This window comes from Cicer arietinum, chromosome 7 (genome assembly GCF_000331145.2).
Source record: "Cicer arietinum cultivar CDC Frontier isolate Library 1 chromosome 7, Cicar.CDCFrontier_v2.0, whole genome shotgun sequence".
In the NCBI taxonomy this organism is placed as follows: Eukaryota; Viridiplantae; Streptophyta; class Magnoliopsida; order Fabales; family Fabaceae; genus Cicer; species Cicer arietinum.
In genome coordinates this window covers 15,926,598-15,944,995 of record NC_021166.2, presented here as the reverse complement: position 1 = coordinate 15,944,995, position 18,398 = coordinate 15,926,598, and the positions used below count along the sequence as shown (strand labels likewise).

Below are 18,398 nucleotides of genomic sequence, written 5' to 3'. Positions count from 1 at the left end.
AACAAAACCCCAACAAACATCTATTTTTATAACTCTTAAATAAAAACATCTTTTTTAATAATGCCCGTATGTTTTTATTATTTCTCTCATAAGGAAATTCGTTTTAGTATTTTCACTTTTAATATATCAAACAGGCGAAGGGTTATACCAAAACTTTTGAATACTTTCCAATTTCACGAGAAAAATCACTCACAATATGCAATAGAACTCTGCATTTTAATTTGTATAAATAAACAAACTGGTCAATAACTATAATTTGATAGTATAGACAACAAGAAAAGCTTTGGTCATATTCATTGTCATGCCTCCAAAATTCCAGTATGTATGCTCATTCAAATATTTAAACAACAAATAACATAAAAGCCAATTCAACAAAAAAGACTATAATGTGACATCTAAATAAGGTAAGCCATAACATTATGTAAACTTCCACTAAAAAAAAAAACTAGTCTTCTGCTATCAAACCCAGCAGTCAAATTAAGATACAGAGCTTTAGCTCTTCATCTAAGATAGGTAGACGAAACCCATAATAAAACATATGTTATCAATGATGTGGTCACTTCAAATGCTCTTAGTCCCTTAATTATAGGAATGGGAGGAATTACTGATACCATCAAGAAGGTTCCCAACAGCCACGAAAAGATAAATGCTCCAACCCTGCATCAAATCACAAATGTATATAAGGAGAACATAATGAGATGAGAGAGATACCATAAATGCATCAAATTTTAAAGGGGAGAGGGGCACATTGATAGGTTGCCAAATAGCGACTATAGCAGTGCTATATTGTAGCATAGCGGAATTTGAACAAACAGTTATTTTCTGCGATCCGCGAGGAGAGGGGCACATTGATAGGTTGCCAAATAGCGACTATAGCAGTGCTATATTGTAGCATAGCGGAATTTGAACAAACAGTTATTTTCTGCGATCCGCGATTGACAACAGTGATTGATATTAATATCATTGGGAATAAGTGATGCTATCAAAATGAAAAATGCTCAATCATTGTCTGGTAGACAATATTGTCAAGTGAAGTAGTATATGTTTAATATATTTAGAAGAATGAGACAAATCACTGTTTACATACCCATAAAACAAAGCTCTTATCTTGCTCTTCAGCCGATCATATACGAAATACGTTGTGGCAATCAGAGATAATGCTACCTGAAGTGTTGGCCCTTCCTCAGTTGGAAAGAGAACAGTCAGAACACCAAGTAGCAAAAATGCCAGTGAAGTTTTTATAATGAATGTCGTGGATGGAGTGCGAAATCTGCCTCTGACAGCCTGAACAAATCGAGATTGATTGACTTCCCTCATTTTTTTATTGATGTCAATTTTTGGGTTCCTCCGCTCATAGAACTTCTGCATGATTATTTTGTCATGCGCTGACTCGATTGAATCTACACTTGGCTTGTGCCCTGCATATTTTTGAATCAGGAAATTTCTAGCTCCTTGAATTTCTTCTTCAGAAGCTTCCTTGCTTATTCCAAGTCGCTTATATGGATCGCTCACACTAATTCTTGGGAAAACAGCTGCATTTGTAGCAAAGGAGCAGCAAGTTAAGCTATAATATATTGTTGGTTTTATATAAGGTGATTCAAAGTATCATGTGCATAAACAAAGGGTTCGACTTCGAGTCATGACTCATGTGGAGAGAGAGAGGAGACGGAGAGGGAGAGGAAAAGGAAGAGGAAGAGGAAGAGGGAGAGAGATTTTCACATAACAAGGTCATTACTCATGTTAAAACTTAACATGACAGGGTCCATTCCCAAGGGTGGGAAGGAAGAGAAACAGTCATTCTGGCCAAAGAGTAGGCACTATTTGTCTGTCTCCCATAAACCAGTTGTTTAACTGAAAAAACACTCCTCCCCACCTCACATGCCAAGAAAAAAACACTAAACTAAACTGAAAAACAAATTCCTCCTTGAACTCCTTATGATCTAGCCACCTGGCACCTACCTCTTGGGCTTGTAACGTAACACTTTATTTTTAACATATTTTAGTTCAGCATCGCATACACCAGCAATTATGAATGATTGTGCTTAAGTAATTATCAAAGGAAGAGATGGCTTCAACTTTACAAACCAATGGGCAAGACAACAGCAAAAAAAATCCATAATAATCACAGAATCATTTTCAAGTTTAGTTTTTCTTTACAATACCTATTATTTCAAAAAAAAAATACCATTTAACTTACATACCGGTTTCACAAGATCTTAACCTTGCAATGAGAATTTCTATATCATGAAATATAAGAATTGAGCTTCATCATCAAGATAGAAAATTTACCAGCAGAATCATTTGACATATCACCGTATGAAGCATCCATGGCACTTCTGACCAATAGAACTTGTCTTCTGTTGCATTTTAATCCAGGAGATGAAAAACTCGTTCTGTAAATTGACAGGGTGAGGAAAATAATGAATTGTTTACCATTCCACAAAGCATGAACCATACATCGATTTCCAAGTTGAATAGGTAATGATAATTGAGCATACCTTTCCACTCTGGGAAATGCTGTCCTTTGTGTACATTTACCGGCCACAGAAAAGGCCATGACCCGAACACGGCGTGATTCTAGGCAACCAGGAGGTAATTGGGGGCATCTTGAGAGAGTTCCACTTAACCCAGATACAATCATTGTTATAAAAATAAAACTTCAGAAAATAAAACCCTATCTGCTTTTGCCTTGGGAGAATAGAGATCACAACTTGATGCTATAAATTTCAAACACACAAAAGAAAAACCAATGAACAACACAGGACAAAGAGAGTAATATCACTTAAACAAAGATACATTCGGTAATTATGCAATGCAATACAAACCAACAAAAGTATTGTCAAATAGCAGAAGTTGTGACACTATATAGCATTGCGGAATTTGAACAATCTGTTATTTTCAGCAATCGACAATTGAAAACACTACAAACTAATTGCTACCATCATGCAATTAACTAATTGTTATAATCCAGAACACTAAATCGCTATGTTTTGGGATTCCAAAAATTTGTCTTCCTTTTATTGATGGATAAGTAGATAAACGACAGTATCAGTGAAGTAAGTGCGGCGTGCAGGGTTGAAGAAAACGACAGTATCGGTGAAGAAAATAAAACCTCGTGTAAATCGTAAAAATAAAATAAAAAAATAGAATGATTCGAAAGTAAGACTAAGGAGAATGAAAGTGGAAGAGACGAAATGAAATTATTATGAGAGAGAAAAGACACCGTGTGAATTGGAATGTGAGCAATGGAAGTGAAAGCAATATGTGTGAAATTATTAAAGAGGTGGAAAGTGTTACCTTTGGTTTGGCGTTAGGAAAAGGGGGAAAGTGTTGAGTGTTCAGAGTTGAATCATCATCTGAGAGTGGAGAAAGAGCTTGTGAGTGAATGAATTACAACGGATAGCACAATTGCAGTTGCAGAGCGAGAAAAGGGCTTCCGAGATGACACCGCAAAACCCTGCCCCATCCAAATATTTATTTTTGTTAACTTTTTTTTTTTCTTATTGTAATATTTTAGAAACTAACTTATTATATGTAATTTTATTCATTTTACGGAACCAACTATAAATCAACATAAAGTACATTTTGTCTCATGAAATTTTTTTTGTCTTTTAAAATATCAGGGGTTTGGATTTCAAAAGTTTGTATGTTAGATAAGGCCTACACGATGAAAATTAGTTTGAGATCTTATGACCTATTCAGATAAATTGTGGATTAAGTTTATGAAAGTCAAATATAATTATTGCTTTTTCAGTATCCCTTATGTAAATTTCTATTATGTTTCATCCTCTACCTAAAAGACTATTGTAAATATTTGAAAAGATGTCAAAGAAAAATATTACATGTAATTCAAGATGGTCATGATACAAGATTTTGAAGGACCATTGGATCTGGTGTTATTTTCTATTTGGGAATTTGATTTTTCAGTATTTAATTATGCTTCAAAAGGTAGATGGAACTGGGACAAAATTGAGAGGTATGTGCCCAGATATATTTGTGACAAAATTGCTTCTATCAAACCCCTTGCTCCAAGAAGATGTGATTTTTCTTGTTGAAATCTTATAACATATGGTCATTTTACTTTAAAAAGTGTTTACGAGCTTCTTTATTCTCGACAAAATATCACTCCTGATCATGATCTTATATTTGAGAAATTTTGGAGTTGGAATGTCCATAATCGTTATAGAGATTTTCTTTGGAAGTTAACTCATATTAGACTCCTTATAAATGATGAAAGACACTTTATAGTGATTTCCACATATAATATTTGTTCGTGCTGTTGTGAATGTCCTTAAATCATTATGCATATGTTAAGAGATTGTGGTGAAGTTAAGGATTTTTTTGATGTTCTGATTGGATCACTAGAGTATGTTTTTTAGCCATGATGCGTATAATTGATTAGATTGAAATTTGTCTATCAATGATATTGATTTAGGTCAATCTCATTGGAGTTCTTATTTTAGCGTGGATGTCTGTGATATTTGGAAGGATCACAATAGCCCATAATTTTTTCTATCTTTCTCCTTAAAAAGTATTTGTTATTTCATATTCTCAACCAAATAAAATGAATAAAATTATCAATCAAATAATAATTTTTTAACTGACTCATTTATATTAATTTTAGAGAAATAGACTTATTTATGATAGTTAAATATAAAAATATATCAATTTATTAAAAAAAATGAAGTATCCAAAACTACCCCATAAATACACCACCATTCGCCCATAAATGCATGAAAATTAGTCTCATAAATAAATATATATTTAATCAAATTTAATATTTTACCATCTTTTCTTGATCATAAAACGAACCCTAATAATTTTAATTAATATTTATTATTACATCTATTAATCTTGTCTAAAGTAGGATGCAATAGTATTTGCGCTGGCCTACAAAGTTCGCAGGACACCTCCAAATGAAAACCCCCGGTGCGCCACGTCACTGTCCACCCATCTACCGTAATGTTTAAAACCCCTTACACTTTCACCTTCAAAATTTGACTTCATTATCATCATCTACAATTTTTTACTTCAATAACGCTACTACCAAACAACAATACGACGCTGTTTCATCTCCGTAATAAAATAAATAATCACTTCCCAAATGGCGACGGTGCCCACCACAACGACGACGTCGTTTCTATCACCGACACAGAGATACGCTGCCGCAGCATTGTTCGGACTGTCCCTTCACGAATCCCAGGTTAATCAAACCCGATCGCTACTCTTACCCGCTTCGGATGACTCCCTCTCCAACAACGAACGAACCAGTACTAGTAGTTCTAGCAATGATTCAGTTTCCGATGACCCTGATCTTTGGGTCCACCACCATTCCGGTTTGCTCCGCTCCGTTTTCAAGTTCGTATTACTTCCACTCTTTTCCCCTTCTAGTTAGTTAGCTTATTCTAAATTTGAATTTGAATTTAAATCTGAATTTGAATCTGAATCTGAATAGGTTTCTAGATATTGATTCATCTGCATGGTATGGATTAGAGGAAACTGCTGGTTCTTCTTCTTCTACACATCATGTTGGACCAGTATGTCTCTTCACTTCTTTTCTTCTTTTGTTCACAGACAATTCTTTCTTTCTTATTCATTACTGTTCCAAAATAAGTGTCGTCTTTGGTTTTTTCATATTATTCTTATTACTATTTTGTTATTAATCATTGTCATAAATGCATACTTTAATATAATGAATGACTTATGACTTGAAATTGAAAGTAGTGCACTCAATCCGGGGCTAGACTATATAACATTAGAAAAAAAAGATTTCAGACCCGTCAGGCCAGCCTATTTAAGTAAATATGAATAATATTTTTTTTATTACTATTACTATTATATATTAGATTTTGAACTTTATGTTAAATTATAAATTTGCGAATCTTTTAGTAATTTAATCATATATATTCTACTTTAGTTTTGGACATATTTAAATTTAAATAATATTATAATAATAAAATAAAATTGAAATATGAAGTCATGTAAAGTCAAATTCTTTAAAATGTTATGTTAAATCTAACTTGATCTGACCTATTCCCACCCCTAGCACTCAATATCAATTTAGGGTAGAACTGGAAAAAAAATTAATGTCACATTGAAAAAATAAAACAACTCTTATTTTGGGATTATTTTTTATATGCTAAAAGGCACTTATTTTAGAATGGAGGGATCAATTACCAATTAGTAATTACATATTCACTTTGATGATTTTGTTTCCCACATGATTATAATGTATGTGAATGTTTCAGTTCATGAGATTGCTTTCTCAAGATTCTGATGATGATGGTTCTGCTGAATCTGCTCAACGGCTAGACCAAGAACTTGCTCTGTCAAAAGCGGTTGATGCTTTATTACTTGACATTGAAAAGAATTTGCAGACTTCTAACTCTAAAAGAGAGAGGATTCATGAATACGAGCATCGGTGCCGTGAAAAATATTCAACTGCTGATGTTCAATCTAATTCTGAAAAGGTTGAAGTAAACATGGAAACTCAGAATGAGACTGATGTCGCCCCTTTAATCAATTTTGAAGATCCACCCCAGGGATCCGATAATAGTAAAGTTGACGAGAGACCGATTGAAGAGGTGATGATGCTTAGTGATCAGAGGAAAGTGACGGTTCTCTATGAACTTCTCTCTGCTTGTCTGTCAAATTTGGGTGAAGATGACAAAGAATGTAAACGGAGGAGAAAGGGTTATGATGCTCGTCATCGTGTAGCTCTGCGGTTGCTGGCAACATGGCTTGATGTCAAGTGGACAAAAATGGTTTGAAACTTTGCATGATGAATATTTTTAATATACAAGTTAATTGATGACGGAACAAATTGTTATAAGTTTAATATGAATGACGTGGTTTCTGTCTGTCTATACTGGATTAACAAGACATATCAGGAAGTAAACTTTGTTCTGGTGAATGTTGCCTATAAATTCACCTTGGTTTCTATGTTACTGACATCCGGGTTGAGCTTATCTTTTATATTATCGGTTATCAAATTCTTGTATGTTTACTGGTTTCATTTCTTCTAAACATGACGATGAATGTTCACTTTGTAGGAGGCCATTGAGACCATGGTTGCTTGTTCTGCAATGGCTTTCGTTAAAGAGCAAGAATCCAGAAAAGAAGAAACTCAAGCAAAGGGAAGCAAGTGGGCGAAATTTAAGCGTGGTGGAATTATTGGTGCAGCTGCAATTACTGGGGGAGCCTTGTTGGCTATTACCGGTGGTGCGGAAACCTTAATATCTTTCCGAATGTACAATGGAATATATAGTACTAATAAATAAATCATTTTCTAAACGGTTATGATTTTTTAAACCATTCAACAGGGTTAGCTGCACCAGCAATTGCTGCAGGATTTGGAGCTCTAGCCCCGACTTTGGGTACTCTGATCCCAGTAATTGGAGCCAGTGGATTTGCTGCAGCTGCTGGTGCTGCAGGAACTGTTGCTGGTTCTGTTGCTGTTGCTGCATCATTTGGTGGTACGAATGTGACTAGAGTTGCCGGAACTTTTTCATGCTATGTTAATATATCTTCCCTTTCGTTGAGTGTCATTCACAGTTTAATTTTTAATGTATCAATTTGTTCTACTTCTATCAGCTGCTGGGGCTGGACTTACGGGAAGCAAAATGGCTAGGAGAGTAGGGGGTGTTGATGAGTTTGATTTCAAACCTATCGGAGAAAACCATAACCAAGGCGTAAGTTTTTATACCTTTCATATTACTATTTTCTTGCGACAAGACGTTCCTCAATTGAATTATGATCAGTGTTTCTGCATTCTCATGTATGAACTACGAACATTGTCTTACCTTTCTTGTATTATCAATTATCATAATACTTTGGCACTTGGTTTATAGTTTCAAATTAGATTGTTCTCAAGCTTTTGATTGCAGAGGCTAGGGGTCGAGATCTTGATCTCCGGATTTGTCTTTGAGAAGGAAGATTTTATAAGGCCATGGGAAGGATTGAATGACAATTTGGAAAGGTAAAATAGTGAATATTTTACTTCATTACTATTGTTGCCAGTCAAGGAAGGTCTTTTCAGCTTGAAATGCTTGGGTTGGATGCAACATGTTGATTAAAAAATACCTTATTATTGATATTACCTTATATATATTTTACTTAAATTTGTCTTGATTCTAGAAATTGTATTGTTATCATTCTTATGATTGATGGTCCCCCAAAAAATGACCATTTATGGCCTTGCCAAAAGTTAGGTATTCACTTCAATGGGAGTCTAAAAATCTGATTGCTGTGAGCACTGCGATTCAGGATTGGCTTACTTCAAGTAATTGGTTTGGAATTTAGGTTTCTGTCACTTTTATGTTACTAAAAATATATAATGCTAATATTTCCATGACTTGCATCAGGACTTGCAATGCAGCTGATGAAGCAAGGGGCAATGATGACAGTTTTGAGCACACTTGTAACTGCACTGGCATGGCCAGCTGTATTACTTGCAGCAACTGATTTCATTGACAGTAAATGGACAATAGCTATTAACAGGTTTACTTAGTTTGTTTCTTGATTCTAAGTAGACTAGAAAGTATGCTTGGCTGTTGGAAAACTTTTGTGTGCTTTTGTCATTTGATATCATGTATGCAATTCAAGATGCTAGACACTTTGAGTATTAGGAATTAGGATTGTCATTATGTTTGCAATGTTATTGGACTAAGCTTTTACTAGTTGCACACTGTTACACTACATAGTGCTTGGCCTAGAAAATTAGTATAAATAGTATAAGATTTATGTTTTGCACCTCATCAAATATCTACACACTACTACTATTACATTTCAAATTTTCACGAGGGTTTCAGTTGATTTTGCTGGTAATTCGTAAGTTACTATCAAATTTAACTTGAGTCATGGAAGTTGGCAACTGCAAGGAACTAATTTTAATTAATCTGTTTTTGGGGGAACATTGTTGCCATATATGATATACACTATTCTTAGATGTAGCTTTTGTAAGACTTCATCTAACCTAAGGGTGGCACATATTTTGTATTGGGTCATAATCGATGGGTAAAAATAAACTAATGATATAGTTTAGAGTGTTAAAATATTATTAAGGAAATTTAACCTGTTCAGGATTCATGGATTGGATGGATATCCAATTCCAACCAGCACCAATTGATCCATATTGATTGTATTATTATTTTTGTTTTCTACTTCCTTGGAATTTGGAATTCTGCTGCTCACCATTTGCATCTCTAAGGTGAAATCTACACATAACTTCACCTTTTGCCAAAATGAACTGTACACCTGGGTGGGTTAAACGCCCATAGTCTTATTTATTTATTTAAAAACAATTTACTGGATGGTCTACAATATGTACAGATCTCTTTATGTTTGTCTTTGTTGATACAAAGGTGTTTATGAATGTAATGGCTTCAGAAAACTTCACGAACAATTTCTGTTCCTAATTTACACTCAGAGTCAGATATGCTTATCTTAGCTAATTTGTTTTTCAGATCGAACAAAGCTGGAAAGTTGCTTGCCGAAGTATTATTAAAAGGATTGCAGGGAAATAGGTATTTTACTATTTCTTTTACTTAAATTCTTAAAAATTGTAGATGATGCAGTAATATTGATCAATGAGTTTCAGGCCCGTGACACTTGTTGGTTATTCTCTTGGAGCAAGAGTTATTTTCAAGTGCCTACAGTGTTTGGCTCAAACAGAAAATGGAGGTAGGTATCCCTAGCTTCCTCTCTTTGTTTGTCTTTATTGTGTTAGATTATTTGACATTCTATATTAAATTGATAGCTTTATTTTTTCTTACTTTATCTTTTTAACTCTTGCGATGGTGCATACGATTTCATGTCCTTGGGCACTCTTTTCATGCGTGTATCTATTGAACATGATGTTCTTATTAATTTTATGGTGTACCCTTTGATTGGCAGCTGAGCTAGTAGAAAGAGTTGTACTTCTTGGAGCACCCATCCCAATCAAGGATGAGAACTGGGAAGCTGCTAGAAAGGTTTATATGGGAGATATAATTCTTCTCTTGATAGAACTTCCTCACCTGTTTTACGACGATGATTTGTTTTTCTAAATATTTTGGTATTCTGTAGATGGTAGCAGGAAGGTTTGTAAATGCTTATTCAAGGAAAGATTGGATGCTTGGAGTTGCCTTCCGTGCCAGGTACATAAAAACATAGTGGTAAAAAAATACGAGGTTTAAGCTAGGCTTGTGTGTGTAAAATGCTCAAGTTTGGCGTATGTCAAGTCTGGAGCTTGATTTTAACACCTTTATAGCTCAATAATATCTTTTTCATTATTAAATTTGTTCTTGAATTGTTTTTTGAGTATGTTAGTATTTAAATGACATCTTAATGCTTGAACATGTTGTAAAATTATTTTATAATAATGAATCCATGAACATGACTCAAGACTGGAAGATAAAATTTGTAACTATGGAAATGGTATAACTTATGTAAGGATGATATTGGTGATGGTCACTCATTTTAAATATGACTCTAGGAGATTGGAGTTTAGTAGTAGATGTAAAATAGTAATAATAAATAAAATTACATTTCTTCAGGAAAATGTCAATAGAATACACACATCGACCTACACAAGCTATTGGTGAGTTATTAATGTCAGCCCTACGAAGTTAGAACTTAATTTAAATAACAGTTTGATTTCAAGCCTGAAGTTATAAATCTCAACCCTACAAAGAGCTCAGCTAATGTTATAATTGAGTTTTGTTCTATTCCAGTTAAAAAGGACATGTGATGCCAGGTGTCAATGTTTTCCACCCAACCAGTGAATGAAAACATGTGCTTAGTCATGGGTGTCTATACTTGTTATATAACTAAACAATAGAACTTGTTTGAGCTTATAATCACTCGAGCTTGAATAAACACAAATACTTACCACTTCATTAGCTCACATACACTCCTACTCCTACCTGAGAAAGTTTTAAAAATTCATAGCATGATGTGTGGTTTTGTATTCATGAAGTTGTTAGTATTGGATGAGAACAGATTTCCTTATATTCATCAACTCCACTTCAGCTATTTGATCTGGACCCTGAATCTGTCTAATGGCTGTTCGTATGCGGACAGTAACACTTCTTTATTGTTATGGTGTCTGCCACAGTTTATAGACGAGGGAGCTAGGGTTTATTAGGGATTTATATTCTTAGCATGACAGTTAATTTTCCCCTGATTAAATGTATTTCTAGGCAATTTGTGCATAATTACTACGTAATTTAATTTCTGTAAAATTATTAATTATTTTGATCAATATGTGCAGAGTTATTTTGAGTAAATTGTTACATGTTTCAGTTTTAATGGACAGAAAGTTGAAATTATGATTATGATTATAATTATAATTGTTATTTTTACTTTGAACAGTCTACTTACAAAAGGATTAGCTGGAATTGAACCAGTTGATATTCCTGGGATCCAAAATGTAAGATTCTTCTTCCTACTCTTTGTTAACGTATAAATATTCTTGCAAGCTGCACTCTTATCAACAATATGAAGCATTGACATATATCATGAAATTTAAATATTCATCATATTTAATAAAATGGGTGTTATTTTGATTTGCAGGTTGATGTCACAGATTACATTGAAGGCCATTCATCTTATCTGTGGGCTACACAACAAATCTTAGACCAACTTCAGTTGGATACATATTTTCCTGTTTATAACGGTGTTTCTTCCATACAGCCAGGAGCAGAGCCAGAAATTTGGATGAAGGGAGGGCATGACCAAAACTTATAGTAAATAATTTAACCTTTTACATGTATTACATACGCAAAGAAAATGTATATTCATATTTTCTTATCAGTAAAAAAATTAAAGGAATAGATTATAGATTGAAATAATATATGAAACATGACTTATTTTCCTCATTTTCTAATATGAAAGCCTAGTGGTAGGGGAGGCCACACAATTTCAAATATTCATCACTCATAAGTTCATAACTCTATTAATACGTGAACTGAATCTTCAGTGTTTGGTGCTATCATGTCGTGGATTATAGATTAATATAGAATCTTTATTTTTTATCAACATATTTCCCTAGTGTTCACGTGTTTGGCACCGGTGGCCATAAATGCTACTTCTCAAGTCTTTACTGATGTTCGTATTGCAAGTTTTATTGGTATTGAAATGAAAGTTATTTCGTCAAAAAACAACTTTCATTTTAATTCATAGCATGCCTGTTTTTTTTTAATAACTGGTAACTAGAGAAAATTGTTTTACACAATAAGATTAAAAATCAACATGCAAAATTAATTAATATAATCACTCTATTCGTTTCAAGGTTGACGATGTTATTTTTGAGAATATTGGATTGGGAATTGAACATTCTTATGCTTTTTTTTATTAAGAACATTCCTATGTTTTTTTGATTAAGAATATTCCTATGTTTTGTTTCAAATTTCAAAATTACTTTTTATTCTCAAGAATGTTATTTACTATCACTCACATATATTTGTATTTCTAATTTTTAATATTTTGAAGTTAAATAAATTTTATAAAAAATAAACACTTACCAAATGCAGAGTAGAAATGTTATTCTTATTAATAATAATATTTCTAGAAATATCATTTCAAGAAATGTGAATTAATAATAATACCTTGAACCAAACACCTAAATAAGCAAATTATCTTTTAGTAAACTGACATTTCGTCTTCATTGAAATTCCTCTTCACCGTTAACTTCAGTGAACATAATATCTCGTAATATCTTCCTCTCCCTCTTTCTCATTAAAATTATGAATATTAAAATTAATTTCTTTTCATTACAAAAAAAGAAGGAAATGTAATTTTTTTGGCTTACTTAAAATGTCATTATTTATTTATATTAAAAAAAACAGAAAACAAACCACAAATTTTGTATTAAGAAAGACACTGATTTTGTGCAGTATGTAAAATAAGAAAGTGATCGTAAACTACAGAGATTCCCACATCCTTTATTTAGTACAACAACACGTTTTCTTTCCTTACACACGAGAGTTCCTTGAATTTGTACTATTTGCTATGGTTCGGTTTTGGTGATTCATTCATCGCAACCAACAACAACGTGTCGAAGGTTCTCACATCCCTTCACTTGGCTTGGTCATTCGTTAAGATAAAAAGATAACCGTCCATTTCACATTTCCCAAGTCAAACAAATCATTTTTTATTTAATTACTTTAATTATTTTTCAATTTTCATTCTCTTAATCGATAAACGCGACATGTTAGAGAAACTAAACTCTATGCTTTGATTTTCACTTTTAATATTCTTTATTTCCCTCTTTCAATTTTATTCTTCCTTCGTGTCGTAGTTTAATTTATGCGAAGATTTTCTGCACGCGGATTCGAATTCAGACCCTAAAGTTAGAGCTGCGATTTATCCATGGCCGCGATTTCTAGGCGCGTGCGGCAATTAACCGGATTAAAAGGTTTTGGAGCTTCCCGAATAGCACCATCATATTCGTTTCAAACTGCAATCTTCGATCCATATTCTTCATCTTCAATTTCAAGCACGAGATGTTTTTCACAAACTCAATTGGTGAAATCCAATGGAAAACACTTGTTTCTCGTTGATACATTGGCTCTTGTAATATCCTTTTTGCCCTTTTGTTTTGTTTTATATTTTACTTTAAATTAATGGTTTTCATTTCAATTCATTCATGTTTTAATTTATGGGTTTTGTTGTTTGAATTGTGTGGTTTTTCTAGGTTAGGAGATTAGAAGGACAAGGAGTGCCTTCAAAACAAGCTGAGGCTATAACTGCTGCTATAACTGAAGTTTTGAATGATAGTCTTGAAAATGTGTCTCAGGCATTGGTATCAAAAGGAGAAATGCAGAAAGTAAGACCCTTTGCTGCTAAATACTGTATTTTTTTGGAATCATGTTGGAAGTTTGTTAATTTCAGAGATCAAATCACTTAACGCCTAGAGTTTTAGGGATTACATTGGTGATGCACTCGTTTTTTGTTGTTGTGATTCCGTGGGGTGTGTAATTTGCCTTTGTGTTACATAATGTGGTGGTTGATTTTATTTTAGAATTCAGAATATTGCAACTTGTGTACTAATTAATATGAGCTATTTTGTTTCTTTTTTTAAGACTGAAATGATTCAAGAGTCCAACCTGTCCAAATTCAAATCAGAAGTACAGAGCTCACAGGTATTAATTAATTATGACGTATGAGGAAGTTTTATGTATGGATTTGAAGTTTTATGATTTTGGTGCACAAAGATGTGGAGTTCATATTTGTAGTGAATATGCTAGGGCTGCGTAAAAGACTTTTGTGCTGTATATATATATATTGCAGGCTGGAAGCATCCTACTTTACTGATGCCATCCTTTATAGTACTTTTTTCATGAACTAGCTACACTAATTCAGGTTGAACAATATTTTTTGCATTAGCTTAAAACATTTAGCGAATACATCCTGCTCCCCAAGTATTAGGTAAAAGCAAAATACCCATCATTCTCTTTGTCCTGTACATCAATAAAACATGCTAATGGATAATGCCACTGTTTGGCTAGGTTATCTGAAACTAAAGTAATTTTAACTTAGTTCCTTCATCCCCATCTTTTCCGATGATGGCTTCTCTTTCTTTTCTTCCCTTTCATTCAACTCACTTCTTCTCGTGTATTGCATGCAATGAACATGAACTTGCCGCTAACTTTTATAACAATGTATTTTGGGCACTTCTGAAATTAGTGCAACCACCTCCCTTAAACCAATGGATAAAGTACATTACTCTCAAGAATTAGGGTAAAAATATATTTTATAGAATTGAAATATGTTGACAATACATCAGATATATATATATACAAGGTTACTATATAATGAAATCCCTATTAGTACTCCTGTATAACTAAATCCCTTTAGTACTCCTATACAAAGATTTTGACAATTACATATTCTATTTTGGGGATTGACGACTTACCAATTCAATGATGTTGACCCTGGACATTCCAGAAAAAGGGCTAGTGTACTCTTGGGTCGGATGAATTCCGTAATAGATGCATGTCGGCATGCCAACCTTCCTTCTCTTTTTTAGGACCTATCTGAAAAGAAAGAAATACTTACTGGTCATGAATATTTGAATAGGACAAACCACCCATGGATCTCTTTGTTTGCTTTTCAACAAAACAATTAGAGTTAGGATCAGTCGAGGGGAATAATTTGATGCCCCATGTCGATCCATATGTTCAATTTTGGGATTTAGACAAAGCTTGCTACAATCTGATATTTGTAAAACCAGATAGTATAGAAAGCCAACACAAATTTTAACCTCAAGAGACAGAAAAATTCATTAAATCTCCTAGTTTGGTTACCCTATATATTTGAAGATCATCCAATCAAATGGGCTGTTTGTGACTTTATTCTATTTGAAACTATTCATGCGTGTCTGTTGCTATGATAGGATTTTTGGGTCATTGATTGTGGTCCTCCTGAAGGTTTATCTCATTTAATCACGGGGAAATATGATATGAATTAATAATCTAACTATGCTCCTTATGTTAAATTAATGATGATACTTGTCAAAATAAGCACTTCAGTTCAGAGATATGTGGATAACGTACTTCTGTTGCTTTTCTGTTAAATCAATTCTTTAAGAGATTAAATGTAATGATTAGAGAATATACATACACTTTCTAAGTTTGGTTGGTAACATTGCATTATAATGAGAACTATTATTGTTCCTTTTTTCTTTCTCGGCCTTAAATTTATATTGTTGTTTTCTTTAATTTGTTTGTTTTTATTGGTGATATTGGTTTTGTTTGTGTGGGGCTGTAATATGCTGAAAAACTTATAATTCAGGGGCACCATTTTTCTCTGTTGCAACATGAGACTGAGAAGCTTAGGAATGATATAGAGAAAATGCGCAGTGAATTGAGGTATATTTTTAATTTATGTTTTAGCAATTGGCTTTGATCAACCACCATAGCTGTTCCTATTTGGATTTGTTATGAGTTTAATGGTGCAATCATATGGTTTGTGATGCAGGTATGAAATGGACAAAGTCACTGCTGGGCAGCGATTGGATTTGAACCTCGAAAGGGGGTAAGCAAAGAACAAATGTGCTGTTTGTCAAAGATTACAGAACTTATTGAAATTCTTGTTTTCACTGCTATGGTTGACGATTCATTGCATTTGCAGGAGAACTAGGGAGGAACTGTCAAATCAGAGTGCTGAAACTAACAACCTGACCAACAAACTTGATAGGGTAAGTGTGTGTTTGACTTTAGAGAAAATCTCCAATTTGGTCCCTAAACCATAGAAATGTAATAAAAGTCTCTAAAGTATTCTCGACCTATCAAGTTAGTTCTGAACTATCACTGTCCAATTTTGAAGTAATTCAGGAACCAACTTGATACATCGAGAATAGTTTAGAGACTATTTGTTATATTTGTAAAGTTTAGGAACCACATATTAGAGAGAGTGATGGTTTAGAGACTACATTGAAGGTTTACTCTTGATTTCATGGTAGAATCCATTAGAATTGATTGTCTATTTTAGTAAAAGTATGAATGTTTGGTTACTATCAGATAAGATTGTTGTGTACAAATCTCTATTTGACTAAGTAATAAAAAGTAGCTTTTGCTTTGAGTTGAAAACTTACACCAAGTCTTGCATCAAATTTGCTTTTAGATTACAGCAAAAACATCCAAACGCAAACCATTTCATTTCAAACTCAAATTTAACAAAATCAGTTTTACAAAATAATTATAATTAAAAGTGCACTTATCAAATGTTCATTCAAAGAAACACATACAAACAAGTTTCTCTTATTTTCAGCTCATAAAAATTACCAATATTGTGTTTTTTTTTTCTTTCTTTTTTTGTTAATTTGTGTCATGATATTCAGGAGATTCATTCTTTAAGAGCACAACTGGAAGCAGCTAAATATGAGGTCATAAAATACTGCATAGGAACACTTGTTTCAATCTCTGCTGTTGGCCTTGCTGTTCTCCGCATCTTGATGTGAATAGGTTATGTGATGTCTCAGTTAAAATCTATAAAAAGTAGGTGGAATGGAATCAAGAGTAAGCTATTAGGAAGATGTTGTATGTTCTGTCAGAAACAATTGCAAAATTACAGTGCGGTGCTAATGGAGCTGAAGGAACTAGCTACCCATTAGGCAACAATTGGGCCCTTTTTTAAGCCCTATTCATTCGACAAATATTCTTTAGATTATTCATTGGCCATGCTTTTGGGATATGTGCACGTGATGATAGTATTATGATAATAATATAAATATAGATACACGCACCATGGAGGCAAAGATTATAATTGATTTCAGCAAATGAATCTAGATGCTGCTGTACACGCTCAAAATTTAGTTGCTTCCTTTTGAATTATATGTCTAAGATATAAGCTTGTTGTCACTGATTTTAGAATAAGTAGTACTTTCAATTTAATGGAAATATAGTGACTGTAAAACTGTTTTACAATGCCATGCCATCTAATGGTAGACTACTATTTTGTCATGTTATACAATCAAATATCCTTACAAAAAGTGAAATGATGTTGTAAAAATATTAGATTTTCATTAGACAGAGAAGTGAAGTAATTTTACACTAACAATCTATATCATTAAAAAAAATTATTTTATTTGGTTTAATAGTTTTAATGTCTTAGAATTAACCCTAGACGTCTAATGCTCTAATTTCCATCTATTTTTATTGGGTTATTCTTTTTTTTCTTTCTCTGTTATTTCGATATTGCTTCGTTCTCTTTTGTTGGGTACAAGAAGCAAATAGTCACAAGCCAAAACTTAAGAAAACTTAAATTAAGTTTCTTGAAAACTTAAATTAAGTTTTTAGAACACATTATTTTAAAAAAAGTTAAAAAAAATTCAAAACACAATTGAAGATAGTCAATAGTAGAGTACAACAATTTTATTTTCTAAAAAACATGATAAAATAAGTAATTTGAGTAAAATGTTGGAGTAAGAGTATAACAAAAAGAGGTATGGGGTAAAAATTTCAAAACTCATCCTAGAAAGCTACAGAGACAAGCAATAGACCCGATCATATATTATTATATATGGGAATGTGATTATTCATTTCCCTTTACCCAATACTATATGATTAGGCAAATGCAACTCCTTATTTTACGGAAAGCTACCTCTTAATAGTTTAATTTTACTGAATGTTAACTTTCAAAAGTATAAAATTCACTTAAATGTACTATAGGAAAGTCATCTTTTAATAGTGTATTTAATATCATGTGAGTAAAAATAGGAGACAGATGAATAATCACAATATAATTATAGTATAACCTTTTTAATTAAATAAATTATTTTAAGAAATTTTGGTCTTGTCAATTTAAAAAACCTAATTTAAATTTGACATAGGTTAAACCGTGTTGATTGAGTTAATATATTATCACCTCAATGTGTGATCAAAATCATATGGGTGACAAGGTGAATTATTGAATGA

At 32.9% G+C, this 18,398-nt stretch overlaps 3 protein-coding genes across 4 annotated transcripts; 2 read left to right on the top strand and 1 right to left on the bottom strand.

Annotated features, from left to right (window-relative positions):
* Nucleotides 1-267: 267 nt before the first annotated feature.
* Nucleotides 268-3,476, bottom strand: LOC101513973 (protein CHAPERONE-LIKE PROTEIN OF POR1, chloroplastic). The gene is made up of 5 exons (XM_004509279.4): nucleotides 3,298-3,476; nucleotides 2,499-2,717; nucleotides 2,290-2,393; nucleotides 1,088-1,532; nucleotides 268-657 (listed from the first exon to the last, which is right to left on the bottom strand). Exons 2-5 carry the CDS (start codon nucleotides 2,639-2,641, stop codon nucleotides 501-503), a joined length of 849 nt encoding a protein of 282 aa, XP_004509336.1. The 5' UTR covers nucleotides 2,642-2,717; nucleotides 3,298-3,476; the 3' UTR covers nucleotides 268-500.
* Nucleotides 3,477-4,910: 1,434 nt separating this feature from the next.
* Nucleotides 4,911-11,935, top strand: LOC101513647 (uncharacterized). The gene is made up of 15 exons (XM_004509278.4): nucleotides 4,911-5,358; nucleotides 5,456-5,537; nucleotides 6,249-6,764; nucleotides 7,053-7,221; nucleotides 7,323-7,475; nucleotides 7,594-7,691; nucleotides 7,887-7,978; nucleotides 8,211-8,281; nucleotides 8,364-8,499; nucleotides 9,465-9,524; nucleotides 9,599-9,681; nucleotides 9,895-9,971; nucleotides 10,066-10,136; nucleotides 11,353-11,410; nucleotides 11,554-11,935. Exons 1-15 carry the CDS (start codon nucleotides 5,105-5,107, stop codon nucleotides 11,725-11,727), a joined length of 2,094 nt encoding a protein of 697 aa, XP_004509335.1. The 5' UTR covers nucleotides 4,911-5,104; the 3' UTR covers nucleotides 11,728-11,935.
* Nucleotides 11,936-12,860: 925 nt separating this feature from the next.
* Nucleotides 12,861-17,292, top strand: LOC101513101 (protein FMP32, mitochondrial-like). 2 transcript variants are annotated; one of them, XM_004509277.4, is made up of 8 exons: nucleotides 12,861-13,042; nucleotides 13,280-13,554; nucleotides 13,676-13,807; nucleotides 14,064-14,123; nucleotides 15,775-15,851; nucleotides 15,961-16,017; nucleotides 16,114-16,180; nucleotides 16,823-17,292. In XM_004509277.4, exons 2-8 carry the CDS (start codon nucleotides 13,351-13,353, stop codon nucleotides 16,940-16,942), a joined length of 717 nt encoding a protein of 238 aa, XP_004509334.1. In that variant the 5' UTR covers nucleotides 12,861-13,042; nucleotides 13,280-13,350; the 3' UTR covers nucleotides 16,943-17,292. The 2 variants fall into 2 exon arrangements, with proteins under 2 accessions (XP_004509334.1, XP_004509333.1); XM_004509276.4 differs by having other exon boundaries at nucleotides 12,956-13,554.
* The last annotated feature ends 1,106 nt before the right edge of the window (nucleotides 17,293-18,398 follow it).

Coding starts and splice junctions, on each gene's coding strand:
- LOC101513647 (XM_004509278.4), top strand. CDS start 5,105: ATGGCGACGGTGCCCACCACAACGACGACGTCGTTTCTATCACCGACA. Junction 6,765..7,052: donor ATGTCAAGTGGACAAAAATG/GTTTGAAACTTT, acceptor TTCACTTTGTAG/GAGGCCATTGAGACCATGGT. Junction 7,222..7,322: donor CTTGTTGGCTATTACCGGTG/GTGCGGAAACCT, acceptor ACCATTCAACAG/GGTTAGCTGCACCAGCAATT.
- LOC101513101 (XM_004509277.4), top strand. CDS start 13,351: ATGGCCGCGATTTCTAGGCGCGTGCGGCAATTAACCGGATTAAAAGGT. Junction 13,808..14,063: donor CAAAAGGAGAAATGCAGAAA/GTAAGACCCTTT, acceptor TCTTTTTTTAAG/ACTGAAATGATTCAAGAGTC. Junction 16,018..16,113: donor GATTTGAACCTCGAAAGGGG/GTAAGCAAAGAA, acceptor TTGCATTTGCAG/GAGAACTAGGGAGGAACTGT.
- LOC101513973 (XM_004509279.4), bottom strand. CDS start 2,641: ATGATTGTATCTGGGTTAAGTGGAACTCTCTCAAGATGCCCCCAATTA. Junction 2,394..2,498: donor GCATTTCCCAGAGTGGAAAG/GTATGCTCAATT, acceptor GTCAATTTACAG/AACGAGTTTTTCATCTCCTG. Junction 658..1,087: donor ATAAGAGCTTTGTTTTATGG/GTATGTAAACAG, acceptor GATTTGATGCAG/GGTTGGAGCATTTATCTTTT.